Source organism: Heloderma suspectum, chromosome Z (genome assembly GCF_057233095.1).
Source record: "Heloderma suspectum isolate Gila_16-S chromosome Z, 16-S_ref, whole genome shotgun sequence".
NCBI classification, from domain to species: Eukaryota; Metazoa; Chordata; class Lepidosauria; order Squamata; family Helodermatidae; genus Heloderma; species Heloderma suspectum.
The window spans coordinates 9,771,227-9,788,028 of NC_139476.1; the positions used below are offsets into that span (position 1 = coordinate 9,771,227).

The 16,802-nt window shown below is 46.8% G+C and overlaps 1 protein-coding gene across 1 annotated transcript; it reads left to right on the plus strand.

The window, feature by feature from the left end:
• Window positions 1–242: 242 nt before the first annotated feature.
• On the plus strand, window positions 243–8,963 carry PLPPR3 (phospholipid phosphatase related 3). The gene is made up of 7 exons (XM_084826303.1): window positions 243–317; window positions 884–1,069; window positions 2,404–2,533; window positions 3,234–3,429; window positions 5,150–5,207; window positions 6,244–6,417; window positions 7,656–8,963. Exons 1-7 carry the CDS (start codon window positions 243–245, stop codon window positions 8,961–8,963), a joined length of 2,127 nt encoding a protein of 708 aa, XP_084682429.1.
• Window positions 8,964–16,802: the final 7,839 nt, after the last annotated feature.

Below are 16,802 nucleotides of genomic sequence, written 5' to 3' on the forward strand. Positions count from 1 at the left end.
GGTAGCTCCGATGTCAGCAAGGCGGTGAATCCGCTCTGGGTTCCGGCCAGAACCATTCAGAACTCTAAAGGAACTATCCAAGGTGCACTGCATGTTTCCATACTTTGGTTCTGTAACTTCCCACTACAGTAACTTCTGTCTGTCCTTCTTTCCTTTTTTTTTTTTTAACTTTGTCCCTCAACAGAACCTGAGCCAAGACCCTCCTCCCCACCACCATTCCTCTGCATCCCACTGCTAACACCATGATCTCTGCAAAGGACACGCCCAAGGCTCCCAAAGACAGCATGACGCTCCTACCCTGCTTCTACTTTGTTGAGGTAAGCGGAAGATTTTCACAGGCTCCCCACCACCACCACCATCAACTAGAGGAAGGTGGAGGAACATATGGAGAGGACAGCAGCTAAAAGACTTCAGGTGGGCCTCACAGACTAGGATGTTTGGCACCTACGTTGTGCTCCTTCCGGTGCCAGTTGAAGACCTCTTTATTCTCCCAGCCTTTTAGCTTCCTGGTCTTATAGCTCTGGTGTTTTAAATCTGTATTTTAAATCTCTGCATTGCTGCTGGGTTTTTATTCTGGCTGCACTGTGATATTGTAGTTTTAAGCTTCCATATTTTATATTGTTTTATGCTGCACTTTGTGGTTTCAATTTCTGTGGACTGCCCAGAGAACTTCAGCTATGGGGCAGTATAGAAACTAAACGAAATAATAATAAACAAAATGCTTCAGAAGGTGATTCTGGACAGCCCTATTTTCCTTCTGCACTTGAGCAGACACCATCCCTGGTAGTTCATGTGGGTAGGCCTTGCTCCGAGGCCATGAGGATCCTGGTTCAAATCCCACCAGCCTTTGATTCTCACTTTGACCACTTTTTTTGGCCTCCAGTTGCCCATTGTGGCTTCCTCCATCGTGACGCTCTATTTCCTGGAGCTGACCGACCTCTTCAAGCCGGCCAAGGTGGGCTTCCAGTGTTATGACCGAACGCTCTCCATGCCCTACGTGGAGACAAATGAGGAGATGATTCCATTGCTGATGCTGTTGAGCTTGGCATTTGCAGCTCCCGCAGCCTCTGTGAGTAGTTTGGTGGGCCTGCTAGCCTCTCTCCATCTCTTAAACATTTTATTGTTTTTATACTGCACTATTCCTCCAAGGAGCTCATTTATTTATTGAAAGCTTGGAGACAAAGAGTGGAATCCAACCAAAGTCCTACTTAGAGTAGACCCATTGAAATGAATGGGACTTCAGTTATGACTAACTTAAGTCTAATTCATTTCAGTGGGTCTACTCTAAGTAGGAGTTTAGTTGGATTCTACCCAAAGGTTTATTTCAAAATCAATGTGTGATTTTAGCCTTCCTTGCCTCTGCAATGCTCATTCCCTCTCACTCTCCCAGTTTTCTTTCTTCATCAAGAAGGGGGTTTGACTGGGGGCTCTTCTTCCCTTCATCTGTCTGGATCACTTCCAACTCTCCTTTTCTTCCCATCGGGGGGTTTTCTTTTGCTACATTTCCTAAACCACCCTTCCCTAACCTGGTGCCTGCCAATGTGTTGGACTGCAGCTCCCATCATTCCCAGCCAGCATGGCTCTACTTTAAAAACAAAAGCAAAACTGAAGAACAGAATGGCCTTGCTAGATTAGTCTGAAAGCTTATCTAGTCCAGTTGTTTCCTACAGGGGCCAGACAGATGCTGTGGGGAAGTCCACAGGCAGCCCTGAAACTGACTGGCATCTCCTGTTGTTTCTCTCCACAGAAATTGAAATTCAGAGGTAGACTTCATCTGGACATGGAAGTTCTGTATAGCCATCAGATCTAATAACAAGTGATAGACCTCCCCCCCCTCCCCTCAATTGCTGCATCATGTGGCAGCAAATTCCACAAGCTAATTCTGCATTGTGTGAAGAAATACTTTCTTATTTCTGTCCTGAATCTCCTGCCAATCTATTTCACTGGGTAATCTTTTCCCCCACCTACAAATTCTAGGATAAAGATGGGGGTGGGAAGAGAGCTTCTCTCTCTCCATTTTCTCTGCACCATGCATAATTTTATAAACCTCTTTCATATTAGTCATCTTTTTGCTAAACTAAAAAAAGCTCCTTTGTTAGGCCCTTTAGCCTGCCTGCCCCCTCCCTGAAATCAGACCAGCTCTCAGGCAGTGGCATCCAGAACTCTGCAGTTAAGCCAATGACAGACAGACATGTATGCATTCTGTGACATAAGAGCAGTTCAGCCAATCCATACCAGAAGCTCCTTCACCATCACCACCAAATCCCTACACACATCATAATCTTCTTCAGAGGGGCTGCTCACTGAGGCAGCACAAAAGAAGCAGATGAAGAAGGATGAGGCTTGCCCTGAGATGCCACCTCTTTTTACCTCCTGCTCTGCTCTTTCTCCCTTGCCCCACAGATCATGGTGGGTGAAGGTATCGTGTACTGCTTGCAGTCCAAGACAAAGGGCCATGGCAGTTCTGAAGGAAGCATCAATGCTGGTGGCTGCAACTTCAACTCCTTCCTCCGCAGAACTGTCAGATTTGTGGGTAAGTTTATCTGACTCCTCCTCACTTCTGGGGCATGGGGCAAGCTGCCCTTCCATTGCTTCTTTGACCCAACGAGCCACAATTTTGTTTACTGGGTATAACACCCCCATGCCCCAGCTACACAGACCTAAGTTTGTGTAGCTGGGGGGTTGGACTCAATGGCCTTATAGACCCCTTCCAACCTTCCAACCTTCCAACCCTACGATTCTATGATACTATGAAGTTGGTCCAAGATAACAGGGCAGGAAGTAGATCTCCAGATGTTTTGGACTTCAATTCCCAGCATTACTGACCCTTGGCCATGCTGGCAGGGGCTTCAGGGAGCTGAAGTCCCAAACATCTGGAGATCTACCTATGCCCAGCCCTGGTCTAAGAAAGAGGAAGCTTTTGCAGCAAGCTGGTTGCCTGGAGTTGACCCCTCTTCCTCACTCCATGCAGTTTGGCAAATGGTTGCTCATGAGCCAGCCTCTGTTTCTTACAAAGGAGGCTGAATTCGAGCCTGCCTGGAGGTGGGAGTCTTCCCTTTCAACCCCAGATGTGGCAGGCTGTGGAGCTACTCACTAGGGAGGCTAAAAATATTCTGCATATGCTCAGAGGTACTGTCTCCTTCGACCTTTCACACACTTCAGTATTGAACTTAGCATTCTGAACAAGGTGAGGACCCAAACCCTGTTTGAAATTGATCCCCCCCCTCATTCAGGTGTCCATGTGTTTGGCCTCTGTGCCACAGCCCTTGTGACCGACGTGATCCAGTTGGCCACAGGATACCACGCCCCATTCTTCTTGACCGTCTGTAAGCCCAACTACACCCTCTTGGGGATCTCCTGTGACTCCAACCCTTACATCACTCAAGATATCTGCTCAGGTCAAGATCAGCATGCCATCCTTTCAGCCAGGTAAGTCCAGTTCCACAGCTGTCCCCCTGCTTTGAAAGTTGGTCTCCTGCCTCCACCTGTGTTCTGGCCAGTTTTAATGTTGTTTTAGTCAATTTCATCTGTGCGTTGGTCAATATCACTTTCCCAGTGGTTTCTTCAGCCACATTATTACACTGTCCACTCTGCAGAAATGTGCACAAACCGAGTTTTGCAGGATCCACTGTGGATTTGAGAGTTTGCTGCTAGAATAGAATTAGCCTGTTTCTGTGGCTGTGGTTCAGTGGTAGAGCCCCTGCTTTGCCTGCAGAAAGTCCAAGTTCGATTCTCAGCATCTTCAGGTAGGACAGGAAAAACTCCTGCTTAAAACCCCAGGGAGCCGTTGCTGCCAGTCAGTGTCAACGATACTGGGCTAGACGGATCCATGGTCTGACTCACTATAAGGCAGCTTCCTATGTTCCTATGTTCCTCAGGGCCTCCCAGGGCCTGGTCTATACAATGCGCAGCAGAAAAAAGATGATCAAGGTGATTACCACTTCATACTTCAGCTGGATAAACACATCCCTGCAAAGAGAAAGCTAGCACACATTTCTCCTTGATATGCTAGTTTTCTGCTTGCGGGGTGGTTGTTGTTGTTTTGCAGGGTAGATTGCCATTCTCCCTCTTGCAGTCTGAAATAATATAGCCTATTCCATCACCTTCTTTTCCTCCATGTACAAGACCAAGCATTCCATTTTTAAGTGTACACCTAAAACATCTTAGCTTATCAAACAGGCTGCAGCTTTCTCTTGAGCATAAGGTAACAAACCCTGACTAATGTGGAATTGGCTCTAGGTGGGAATCGGGACCTGCTCCTTGAGTTAGTGACTGGGTTATTAGAAATTGGAAAACATAGACAAGTGGTCAGTTTAACAAAACGGATGATTATATGAAAGCAGGTATAGATATACCTAAGGCAGCTCTAAGTCTGAATTCCATTTCAGGGAAACTCTCAGGGACTCCATTCCAGTGGTGGATGGCGCCAAAGTCCCCAAAATTGAGGAAAAAACTGCACTACAGCTGTAAAACCACCAAACGATCAATGACCAAGGGAGAAGGGGAAGGTAGCATGGCTGTTTGGGGAATCCCTGGAGGACCAGATTGGAAAGAAAGAAAGAAAGAAAGAAAGAAAGAAAGAAAGACAGACAGACAGACAGACAGACAGAAAGAAAGAAAGAAAGAGCTAAATAACAGAAGCTCTGCTAATCCTGAACTGTTGGGTCAGAACAAGAGTTCTTTGCAGTACCTCAGTTCTTTTGTTATAAAGAGAAGCTTTGCTAAACTGGAACTCAGACTTGGGGTTTGCAAGATGGCCTGTGAAAGTGCATCTCTTTCACCAGCTGAACAAGATTAGAATATCAAAATGGATTTAGCAGAAGCTTATGATTTTGACGTTAACTAATGCAAAGATGAATACACCCACACACCACCGTTTTTAGTTTCAGACATGCAGAACTAGACATGGAGTCCAAGACCAGAGAAACGAACTTAAGTTTCTCTTGGTCTACCCTCCTGCCTATCAAACAAAAGAGTTCTCTCCCTGCGTCAAACCAGCCCCACCCATATCACTATCCAAAAGGGGTTCTGTTCTGTCCTTGCAGAGACACCCTAATAGTCCCAGCTGTCCTTCCCAGTCTCACTGTCACCATGGAAAAGGGCAGCAATTCCCCCTGCCCCCATATGACTGTTTCTTTCTCCCTTCCAGGAAAACGTTCCCTTCCCAGCATGCCACACTGTCTGCTTTTGCTGCTGTCTACGTGTCGGTGAGTTTCTCCACACAGCTGGCTTGTTGGCTGCGTAGGGCATCTCATAACAAGGGGGGTCAGAAAGGGATCTCAGCACTGGAAAGAAATGGGGCACTGTCGGGAGAGAGGCCAGGGCAGTTTTGCATCTCACTCTGCTTTCCCTCAGGAAAAACCGAAAGACTAAGGGCTTGGTTATTGGGGTTGGTCTAAGTATCAGCAGGATACAGGTCTGAGAAGCACTTTTAGAACTGAAAATACCAGAGGCTAACATTTTCCCCAGTAAATTCCAACAGACATACAATTCTTCCTGCCCACCGGCAACCTAGCTAGCCAATCAGTGAACCCGGTCTGGTCTGTTTCTCTCATGCACCACTTTCTTGCCTGTCTCTTTTCTCCTGCCCACCCAATAAGAACATAAAAAGAGCCCTTCCGGATCAGACCGAGGGGATCCATCTTGTCTAGCAATGTCACTCAGATGCCTCTGGCAATCCCATAAGCAGGGCATGAAGGAAAGAGCCCTCCACTGTGGTTTGCACCAGTCTGTCTAGGCAAAACTAGACTGGCCATGAATATTGAGGCCCCACTAAGCTCTCATAGCCAAGAGCCCTTGATAGACTCCTCCTCCTCCTCCTCTATGAATTTGTATAATTTCCCTTTACGGGCATCTATGCCAGTGGCCATCCACCTTCACCCATTTGATGCGGCAAATTCCTTCAACTAATTACACGTTGTGTGAAGAAGGACTTTCTTTTGTCCATCCCAAATCTACCATCATTCAGTTTCCCCGGTTGGCCCCAGGTTCTACTTTATTGGTAGGATCTCTCTAGTCTTTCTCCACATCATGCGTAATTTGATAAACCTGTCATCATGTCCTCTGCCCGCCCCACAAACAACCACCACCACCGATGCTTCTGTCCCCCTCTCTCTGATAGTTGGGCTGTTTTTGGCAAGCCTTCACTACCACAAGCGCAGCACACTGTGAGATTCTAGATGTGCTGAACATTAGCGAGAGTGGAAGCAAGAACACCTTACAATAATGCCGTATTGTTTGCAGATGTATTTCAACTCCATAATCTCGGATAGTACCAAACTCCTCAAGCCGATCTTAGTGTTCGCGTTTGCGATCGCGGCCGGGATCTGCGGCTTGACACAAATCACCCAATACCGCAGTCACCCCATCGATGTTTATGTGGGTTTCCTGATTGGTTCTGGCATCGCAGCCTACTTGGTAAGTTCCTGTCATTCCAAAATCCCATTGGGAGGGAGACTGGGAGGGAACTGCTGAAGGACACAGCGTGTCCTTTAAGACCAGCACATGTATTGTGTGGCAGAACCCTTCAGACACTTTCCCCACTGAAATACAGGTGGGGAAAGTGGTATGACTGGAATGCAGTCCAGCCTCACAAAAATGGCAGGCACACAGAAACCTTAGCATGTCAAAAGAATAGACTGGCTAGGATCCAAGTTGCCCTTGACACACTAAGTTTCCACATTTTGTGAGTTTTTAATACAGGGAAGCATCTGATCATTGAATCTCCCCCGCCACTCCTGCTTTATGGAGTGGTACAGTCCCAGGGGGCTGAACCACACCATTTTTACTTATCTGAAATAGAGATGCCAAGAATGTACATTTCCATCCTCATTTGACAGGTTCTTAAGATCTTTAGCCTATAATTTTAAAAAAGGCCACTGTCTTGGACGTAAGAAGACTTCCAAAGTCCATATTGTGTAATACCTTTATTAGGCCAATTCAAGGATCACGAAAAATGAGCAAGCTTTTGAGATCTACAGATCTCTTCATCAGGAAAGATGTTACAACAAGCAGGTTAACAGCGGTGGTGGTGGGGAATAGGAGTGGGGGAAAGACTGACTGGATGTTGTAGTCAGGATGCATAAGGAGATACGGAAGAGGAGAGTTTGGTGACATTCAAATTGGGCTCTTCCAGGTGATGTGATGGTTTTAATGACCCTAGGACCACTGGGAAGAGGAAAGTAGCAGACAATTGTTGATCTTTCATTTTTGAAAACATAAAATCCAGATGTTAACTTAAAATTGTCTCTATCCTGGTGAATCAGACCAGATCCTCGGTTGGTGGAAAAAAGAAGAAGAGATCAAACTAGGAAATCTTTATATTTACAGAACTGGAGATAAATTTAGATGGTGTGCTAGGTATAAAAAAAAAAAGTCAAAAGTCAATAGAATCCAAATTGGGTAGTTTTACCTAGTAGTTGGAGGGGATGAACTCTCAGAGAATAAAGTCCCAGCTTCAGGGGGTGTAAAATCCTCTTCCTCTAATGCAGGGTTCCATTGTTGAATGGCTACATTTGGTATTTTTCAAGTCACACAAAAAACAAAAGAAAAATTCCGAAGTTCATACAGTGTAATACCTTTATTAGGCCAATTCAAAGATTGCAAAAAATGTGATGTGTTCGCCTGTAACGGTTACCTCCTCTTGTGACACACAGGCGTACCATGCAGTGGGCAACTTCCGAGCGCCAACTGAGAAGGTCCCATCCAACCCCCCCACCAAGGATGCGCTGAGAGCCCTGACCCAGCGTGGCCACGACTCAGTTTATCACCAGAACAAATCTGTCAGCACTGATGAGCTTAATCCCCAAACCCGTCTGGAGGGGATGAACCGGCAGGTACAGCGAGAGAAGAACTCCCTTGGCAGCTTAAAGCGGGCAAGTGTTGACGTAGACCTCTTGGCCCCCCGTAGCCCCATGGGCAAGGAAAACATGGTCACCTTCAGCAACACTTTGCCGCGGGTCAACACTCCCTCCATGGATGACCCTGCTCGCCGCCACATGACCATCCACGTCCCTGTGGACGCCTCCCGATCTAAACAGTTGATCACCGAATGGAAGCAGAAATCAGTGGAAGGCCGAGGGATGACCTTGGCGGAGGAAGTCGCCCGACGGGTAGGGTCGGATTCTTTGGCTGGAGAACAGGAGGACCACATCCCGCCCCCCTTGTACCCAACTGTCCAGGCTCGGACCGCAGAGCGAGCCTCCATGGGACCTCGAGTTCTCATCCAGCCAAGACCCGGGGCAACTCAATTAGTCCACATCCCTGAGGAAAGCCAAGCCAATGCTGGCGCTAACATTTCGCCCAAAAGCAGCTCAGCTGTGAGGGCCAAATGGATGATGATGGCAGAGAAAGGGACAGCCCAACGGGTGGCCAACCCGCCACGCCTGATGCAGGTCATTGCGATGTCTAAACAACCAGGGATGGTGTCGGTGACACCAAAACACTCAGAGACGTCGTCCTCGTCCACCAGCTCCGATTCCTCCCAGTACCGCTCTCCATCGGAAAGGGACAGTTCCAGCGTTGTCACCATTGATGCCCATGCCCCTCATCATCCTGTCATACATTTGTCTTCTGGGAATGGGCCTTGGGAATGGAAGGCCACCCAGAAAACCTCCGATGGCCAAGATGCTTATGAGCTCAATGAGATGGGCAAGGATTATCGCGGCTTCCGGCCCGCCAAGAGTGCTGGCGTGTCACCTGGCTCTTCTGTTAGTGACATAGAACAGGACGAACCACGCTATGGCAGCGTGGCCACCATCAACATTGCGGCCGGGGTGGGGGCAAGTCCGTCATTAGTTTCAGTAGAGACCAGCCCTGCGGAAAACATGTTGGGGGTCGCCAGCCGGGAGTCGACGCTACGGAGAAAGCCAACCAGCCTTACCGTGGGAGAGAAGGATGGGCAAACAGAAGAGACAGAGAACTTCTATAAGAAGATGCAAGCCAACCGGAGGTTTAAGGAATAATCCCATCCATCTCGCCTATACCATCCTGGGCCAAACTGGGATGGATTTCAAACGGGAAATTAGTATGGATGGTGGGTCTTTGTGGCAACCATATTCAAAATCAAGATAAAATAGACTATTTCCCAAGAACTGGACAGCGGGGTTGAATCTCACATCAAGATAAGTGATATTATGGAGTCTCCTGGATAACAAATTTCTGGGAGCTTTTAGAGTGTTTTAACCAAGGAATTAGCCCTCCCATTTCTCGATTATCGTACTTTACTCTGCACTGGGAATGGATGATTCCAAAGGAACGTTGGCTGGATTTTCTAGTGGATTCGAAACAAAAAACCAGTTGCTGGTGGTGTTCAGGACCGATGTAACTTCTCCATAACTACTGATTGTAAAACCAACAAGGGTGGGAGGGTGGAGGTGAGAATTAAACCACCCAGAAAGGGACTAGGGTGTTCCCCTGAGCCATGCTGGTTGTACCCCTGGACATCTTTCTCCAGCACCCCAGAGCCAGTGTGTATGTTTTTGTGATATCAAGGATGGGCAAAAGTGTCACATAGGGTGGAGTGATTTAACTCTGAAGATGACATCCTTCACCGAGATGATGTAGAGACATTTTTCTTGTCTCTGACTAAACTGGGGATCTGTAAATATCTCAGTGTTCCAATGGCAAGTAGAGGAGAGAAGGGAGGGAAAACAGAGTTTTCCCTGTTGCCCCAAACTGTTTGAAGAAATTATTTTTTTGCCTCTCTTGAGACAAGGACCTCTTGGTATCTCTCTCTCTAGGGACAAGAATGGGTCATGCATTGGACAGAGAACATCTGTCTAGGGACCTGGGCTTGTTTGCAGACCACAAGAAGAGCCATTGCTGGATCAGGTCAATGATTCATCCTGTCCAGCATTCTGTTCCCCACAATGGTCAGGCAGATACCTTTGGGAAGCCTGCAAGCAGAGAAGGGACACAGCACCCTTCCTCCCATCTTGCTTATCTGCAGCATTTAGTAACTGGAGATAGATTGCCCCTGGGTAGGGAGGCTCTATTTAGCTAACTTGGTTAATAGCTATCGACGGACTCACCCTCCGTAAGAGTGCAAGAAGAGTCACACCAAATGCCTGCTGTGTCTGGCACCCGCTTTCTGCAGCAGCTAACCAGACTGCCTCTGAGAATCCAGGTGAGGGCCTTCTCTTATTGATTGCCCATACATCGGTTTGTGTGCAACCAGTTGAAGTATCCCATGACCAAAGCTGTGTGTCCTTTGCATTTCAAAACAAGATTGTGTGTGTGTGTGAGAGACAGAACTCTGCCTCCCCCCCCCACAGACACAAAAATAACACCTGAATTTTGAGACCTGCTTCCTTTACAAAATTTGCTCAGCTTCCTCTGGCAGCCACAGGGAGGCGCGTGGACTTAGATGGGACAAAAATGCTCACCTCCCCAATGGCTGGGAATCTAATTCAGAAACTGGCTCATCCCTGCCAGCATCTGAGATTTCGCCAGGCATTCAATCGTAGTCATAAGGACTAGAAGCTTGATTTGGAGTGAGATTGTCAGGATGTTCAATTCTGCACTCAGAGTATTACATACTGACATGACACGAGTGCAGAATTTTTGGGGATGCCCACGCACGGACACACACTGGATAGCTTATCCCACGCGGCCCTGGATAGCTCCTTTAGCATTCTGACCAGTTCTGACTGAGACCCAGAGCGGATGTCCTGCCCCACTGACATTGCAGCCACCAGCCTTCACTGGTAAGTCCTGTTCAGCAGTGGAGCAGTCCACCTCAGGAGATGTGGGATCTCCTTCACTGGAGTTATTTAAGCAGAGGCTGGGCGTCCATCTGTCAGGGATGAGGTAGCTGCAAAATTCCTGTATTGACCAGGGGGTGGGATTAAATGACCTCTAAGGTCCTTTTCAGCTGTAGGATTCTTTGAGGTTTGACGTTAAGGCATGAATAAAGGGTTCAGGGGCATTTGTTGGAGGGAAGGAATGTATAATTATATGGGGAAGTGTGGGGTCATATGGGGGGTGTCCCCTGTTAGCATGAGATGGGTTTATTAATGCAGGGGATGGGATGGGGGCGGGGAAGGGACCTAGATATCTATATATAATGAGCACTTAGGAGTCCAATCGCACTCCAAAACAGGATGGGAGGGAGGGATTTCTTTGACCCAAGTGCTATTGAGATGTTAAAAAAACCTCTCATAGAAGCCACTTTGGGGAGGGGTCCTGTTGGGATCAGCTAACCACATGTGCGAGGGGCAGCAAGTTATGTCAGCATATTTAGAAGGATCCATCAGTTGAAGTAACCATGGATGCCCTAGGGTGGAGCTGGTCCGGTGGAAAATCGAACACCCTTTACCCTCTTCCTGGTTGGGTGAGATAAAACATGGGAGTTCTAAAGTAGAAGTAGAAGTAGTAATTGTTTCAGTTGATCTGAGAGAGCTTAATCACGTTTTTAAAAATGGCTACTGTTTCCCATCATTCCTGGTGGAATAGTCAACCCAAACCACAATGGCAGCCCTTTCTTTGCCATAGGTTTTGTCCAAGGATCCATTTCTGGCTTGTACAACATTGGTTTGGGGTACAGTGGTCCTAATTAAAGTCAGACAATACAGAAAATAATGGGGGAACTCAATGTTTTGGGAGACTCCCAAAATGGCTACTGGCTAGGCATGAGGTCAGACAAAGAACACATCAAAGGAATTCTAGGCCTCTGTCTCCATAGTGACTGTGAAGAATAAATTGTCTTGGGGGAACATTGTCATGAATAAAAGGGTTTGTCTACGGAAGAAACGTATAACCTTATGGGAAGCTGTGGTGTTTTTTTTTTTAGTAGGGCTTTGACCAATGGCATGAGAAAGGTGTTTAGATAGAGGGGATCATTAGTGAAAAGGGAAGCATGAGGCACAAGAGGGGAATTAATGGTGTTTATGGGGTCTCAGCATTGGTTTCTCCATTCCAGGAACTGGTGAGATGTTACAACAGACAGCTGTAAGCTGGTTGTCAAATGGCTTGTTGTCTTTGAGAGATGCTTGGAACCCTACATTGTCTCCGTTAATTAAAAATAATAATAATAATTTTCCTCCTGAAGTAAGTGAATGTGGGTTTGGGGCCATTGCGACGTCGATGAAGGGAATAAGCAATCAACAAGGCAGTGCCTCCTGCTACTGGAGAATAGGAGCTATCAGAGTGGATAGATAGATAGATTTGGGTGTGTGTTAGGTGTGACTGGAGCATTATTATCATTGTAAAACTTTATATCTTACCTTTTTATATAAAGGACCCAAGGTGGCTTCTGATCAGAATAAGTATACAAATCTATAATAAAAACAACAGCAAGAAGAAGGGAAAAAGCAGTAACATCCATTAAAGCAAGTGCAAGTCTGTGCAGATTTACCCAGAAGCAAATCCCGTTGTGTCCAGTGCTGCCGCTTCCTCCTTAGTAAGTGCGTTTAGCACTGCAGCCTCATGCAGAGACACAGTGGGAGAACTCTTCTCGAAGCGGGGAATTCTTGCGCACACAGAAGCATCAGAAATCTGCCACCAAATATGACTGCCTCTCTGCTAATGTCTTGCTATAGGTCCACGTGGATTGGGGGTGTTCCTGTTTCAGGAGATGTTCTATGGATTTTCCGTAGTCATTCTGGCTGAAGCACCTCACCCCTGAATTCTCATTGACCTCTGATTTGTTTTCGGGTTCAGGAGGTGGATCAAGGGATTGAAAACAAATCAGCAAGTGTTGTGAGGGTCCCTCTTCCCCCTGCCTCCCTTGCGCACTTGCCCTGGGCTGCTTTCTTCCACCACAGGACCCAGGGACACTCTGGGGAAATGGAGATGGTGGGTGCAACTGGAGCCTCAACGGCAGGGCCTTTCGGTGTGCAGCACCACTAGAAGCTTAAAGAGGGTGTTCTGTGTCCCCAGTATGTGGTTGCCCATTGCAGCCACATACTGCCCCTGTTCCCTGTTTCCACCACCCAGCTGGCCCCACTGTCTCCTCTGTTGGCTCTTGGGGGCCCTCTCAGGTTTGCCCTGAAGTCCAGCCCTCATGGAGCCAGTATCCGTAGTTAAGCCATCAAGGAAACAAAGGTCATCTTCTCTGTCACGGCAAGGCGTGGGATAGAACTGAATTCTTTCCCATCCCTGAAAAACTAAAGGCCAGGTTTGGGCTGTGGAAACATTTGTTGCAGATGCCTAGGAATTATTTTTTTAAAATGACAACAACACACGTGTTCCCAAAACTTTTGCTAGCTGAGATACACTCAACAGAGTGCACTGCAAGGAAAAATCAATCAATCGCCTTCAGAGGAGCAGTGCCCTGCGTTTGACATGAGTCACTGATCACAGTGCGCCTCCAGTCTTGGGGGAGCAAGGCCAGAGCAGCAACTCATACACAAAAACAATGGGGCGTCCGTCCACTGTTGAGGGCAAGGAGCTCTGCCATGCGTCTCCGTCTTGCAAAGACCCTGCAGAATTGACACACCTGCAGCAGAAGCAGCTGGTTGCTTGGAAGCCAGCAGAGACACAACGGGTAGCCTCCTTCAATGGCACGTCCATTTGCTCTGTCTGTTTCGGAAGTGACTGAGTCATTCAGTCAATGGCGGAGACGCAACAGACGGAAATACTGGTGGGAAGGAGGCAGGTCCAGGGGTGTAAATCATGCAGAGATACTTCAGACAGATAGATGCGTTTGATGTGTGGGTGCTTGAAACCCACAGGAGCCCAAAATTGTTCAATTACTTAATGCAGGGGTGTCGAACCTCAGGCTTGCAGGCGAAATCTGCCCTTCTGGGATTCCTCAGATGGCCACACACCCTGCCCCTTCCCCCTGACTGTAGGGTGGGTTCCTGGCTTTTGTTATTCCCCATTCTAAAAGTTTGCAACGCCTCTCCTATGGTTTAGTTACCCGCAGTAAGAACTTTAAGCTCAACTATGCTGGTATTTTTACTATTCCCCCCACCACCACTGGAATGTGGCCCCCAGGAATGTGCCCCCCCAACTGAATTCCAGCCGCAGGCTGAAAAAAGTTAGACACCCCTGCTTTAACAGCACACCACCTATTTAGGAACAATTCCTCTACCCAGAGTGCTTTACAAAGTTTGCAGCTCATTAGTAATATGCTAACTGTGGGCATTAATATGCTAATAAGCACCAGGGCCTAGCACCTGAGTTGTGTAAACCAGCAAGATTGGGTGGGGGGCCAGTAAAGAGGATGTGACTTCTAAGGCAGCAAGATCTAAGGATCTCTCATTCCGGAATTCAAGCCTCGGCAAAAATATGCACCCCGGGCAAAAACAGACCAGCCATGAGTGGCTTTCATTCTGCATCCCCATAGCACCCAGTGCATTGATGTGTGATCCACCCTATGTGCAATGCTACAGGGCAACCCACAATCCAAGTTATCCACAAGGCAGTGAATAATTATATGTTACTCTGGGTCATCCACTGCCCTTCCCTTTCTGTTTCCATGGAGTCTAGCAAATGAAGCAGCTTTCACTCTTTCCGATTTACTCACTCAAAGAAGCTTAAGCTTTTAATATTGCTCTTCAATGCTCTCTTTTCCCAGTTGATGCACAAAGCTAATTATACCCCCTTCTGCTCTAAAACTACGGGACAACCTCCCTCCTTAAGCAGCCTGCAGCTGGAGTGACGTTAATACCCTTGGCACATTATCCCTCCAGTTTCCCGCCTCCTTTTTGTGTGTGTGTGCAAATTCTGTGCCAGGGAGTAGCACCAATTCTGCATTTGGAGTGGATATTTTTCAGTTGCGCAGCTCTCTGGAACCAAATGGTAAAGGAAATAATGAAAAAGGCAGGGTAGGTTATCCTCTGTGATTCACTGCTCAAGGGATCTGCACCAAAAACAGCTCAGTTCTGCAATCCATACAAGTTCTTAGGGTTTAAAGAAACATTTGATGACACATCATAAAACTGATTAATCAGTTAAGGGTGCAATCCTATTCATGTTTAGACAGAAAAAAGGCCTACAACTCCCAGCTGGCTGGGGCATGCTGGGAGTTGTAAGCCTTTTTTCTATCTAAACATGCACAGGATTGCACTGAAGTGATTAAATCTGCATATATTTGCACCCGCAGGCACTCACAAGGAAAGCCAATTTTAACTGGTTAAACTTTGTTACCATGTGACACCCTGCAGTCAAATAACCCAAAGGATGCCACCACAGGCTGAATATAGGGCAACAGGACTCTTGACTGCTATGCTTTAAAACCAGGGGCGGGCCACTTCTAGCCCTTCTGTGAGAGTCGCTCTCTGGGCATGCCTCCTCAGAAGGCTGATCTTCTTCTGCATGTATTGATTCAGTCACACCCCACGTGGAGAAGGAAGAGAGTCACTTACATATCCAGCAGGAGCTGATAGCTCCAGTCTTCTCCCATGGAGAGATGAAGCCCACAGCCTCTTCATTTCATGGATCTTATCCTGTTTTAAATACACATTTTTATTTCATTTTTGTTCTAGGGAACATAATTATTTTAACATATAACCATAACAACAACGGTATGCAAATACAGGCCGTTTGTCTTACATTGTTTGTCAGATATGTTAGTGTATATGGGAGACTTTGAGAAGAGATATATAATTGTACAATAAGGTTCGCCTTCTATTGCTACCGGTAATGTTCCTGTTTCAATTTCTGGTTTTCTTGGCTATTCTTCCCTTCCAGATCTCATCCATTAAATCAGGGGTGTGCAACTTGTGGCCCTCCAGATGTTTGGGCCTACAAATCCCATGATCCTTCACCAATCTGCCAATGGGCGTTCTAGTCCAGCAACATCTAGAAGGCCACAAATTGCTTGGCTTTATACAAATAATTTGATTTACTAACGAAACATGCTGAACATAGTACTGCAGTCAATTCAAATGAACAAAAGTTTTCATTTTACCTTATTTGTTACATTGATATCCTGCCTCTCCTCCAAGGAGCCCAAGGTGGTGTGCATATATCCCACCTTTCCTCCAAGGAACCCAAGGCAACTTACATTCTCCTCCTCCTCCTCTCCATTTTATCCTCACAAGCACCCTGTGAAGTAGGTTAGGCTGAGAGTCAGTGACTGGCCCAAAGCCACCCAGTGAGTTTCATGGCTGAGTTGTTCTAGCTATTGCATTGTCCTAACCTCTCACATAAACAGGTAACTTCTATTATGTGCTGCAGAAGAAGCTGAGTCCGGAATCAACAGTGCTTCTGTGTTCCTGGTAGATGGACTTCCTGCCACAGACTTCCTCCTGCCTTACCAGCTAATTCTTTAGCACAGGACTTGGTGAAACAGTTATGTTGACCTTGCTGAAATTAAGGACAAACTTAGCATTTTTCAGCCATTACAATTTAACTCCTAACTCTCTATGGCGTTTTCTTTTTAGGTGATGCCTACAGCTACCATCTTAGAAAGGCGTCTCTCTTCTCTCTCAGAAGGGAGGAAGCCCTTCTCCTAAATTAGACATCCCCCCTCCCAGCTCTCATATAGAGTAGAATTTTCATTTATTTTCACTTATTTTAAAAACATTTCTATACTGTCCCTTCATCAAGATAGATTCTGGGACATTTTACCCCCGAAGTCTATACAGCCAAACTACAAATACAAAACATTAATGAACAGAGAGTGGATAAAACAACAATGGTTAAAAAAACATACCTAAAAGGCTTTAAATGCCTGGGAGAGCAACATGGGTTTAGCCCAGCACCTAAATGTGAACAACGGAATGGTGTTTTTGTTGTTGTTCAATTAGTGTCGTCAGCCTAACTCAGCCTTCCCCCACCTGGTGCTCTCTAGGGAATGATGGGGGTTGTAGTCCAACAAACCTGGGGGGCACCAGGTGGGGGAAGGCTGCTCT

Excerpts from the sequence above, each read along its gene's own strand:
- PLPPR3 (XM_084826303.1), top strand. The coding sequence starts at position 243 with ATGATCTCTGCAAAGGACACGCCCAAGGCTCCCAAAGACAGCATGACG. Across the intron at positions 318-883 it reads CCTGCTTCTACTTTGTTGAG|TTGCCCATTGTGGCTTCCTC; the intron begins GTAAGCGGAAGA and ends TTTGGCCTCCAG. Across the intron at positions 3,430-5,149 it reads CATGCCATCCTTTCAGCCAG|GAAAACGTTCCCTTCCCAGC; the intron begins GTAAGTCCAGTT and ends TCTCCCTTCCAG.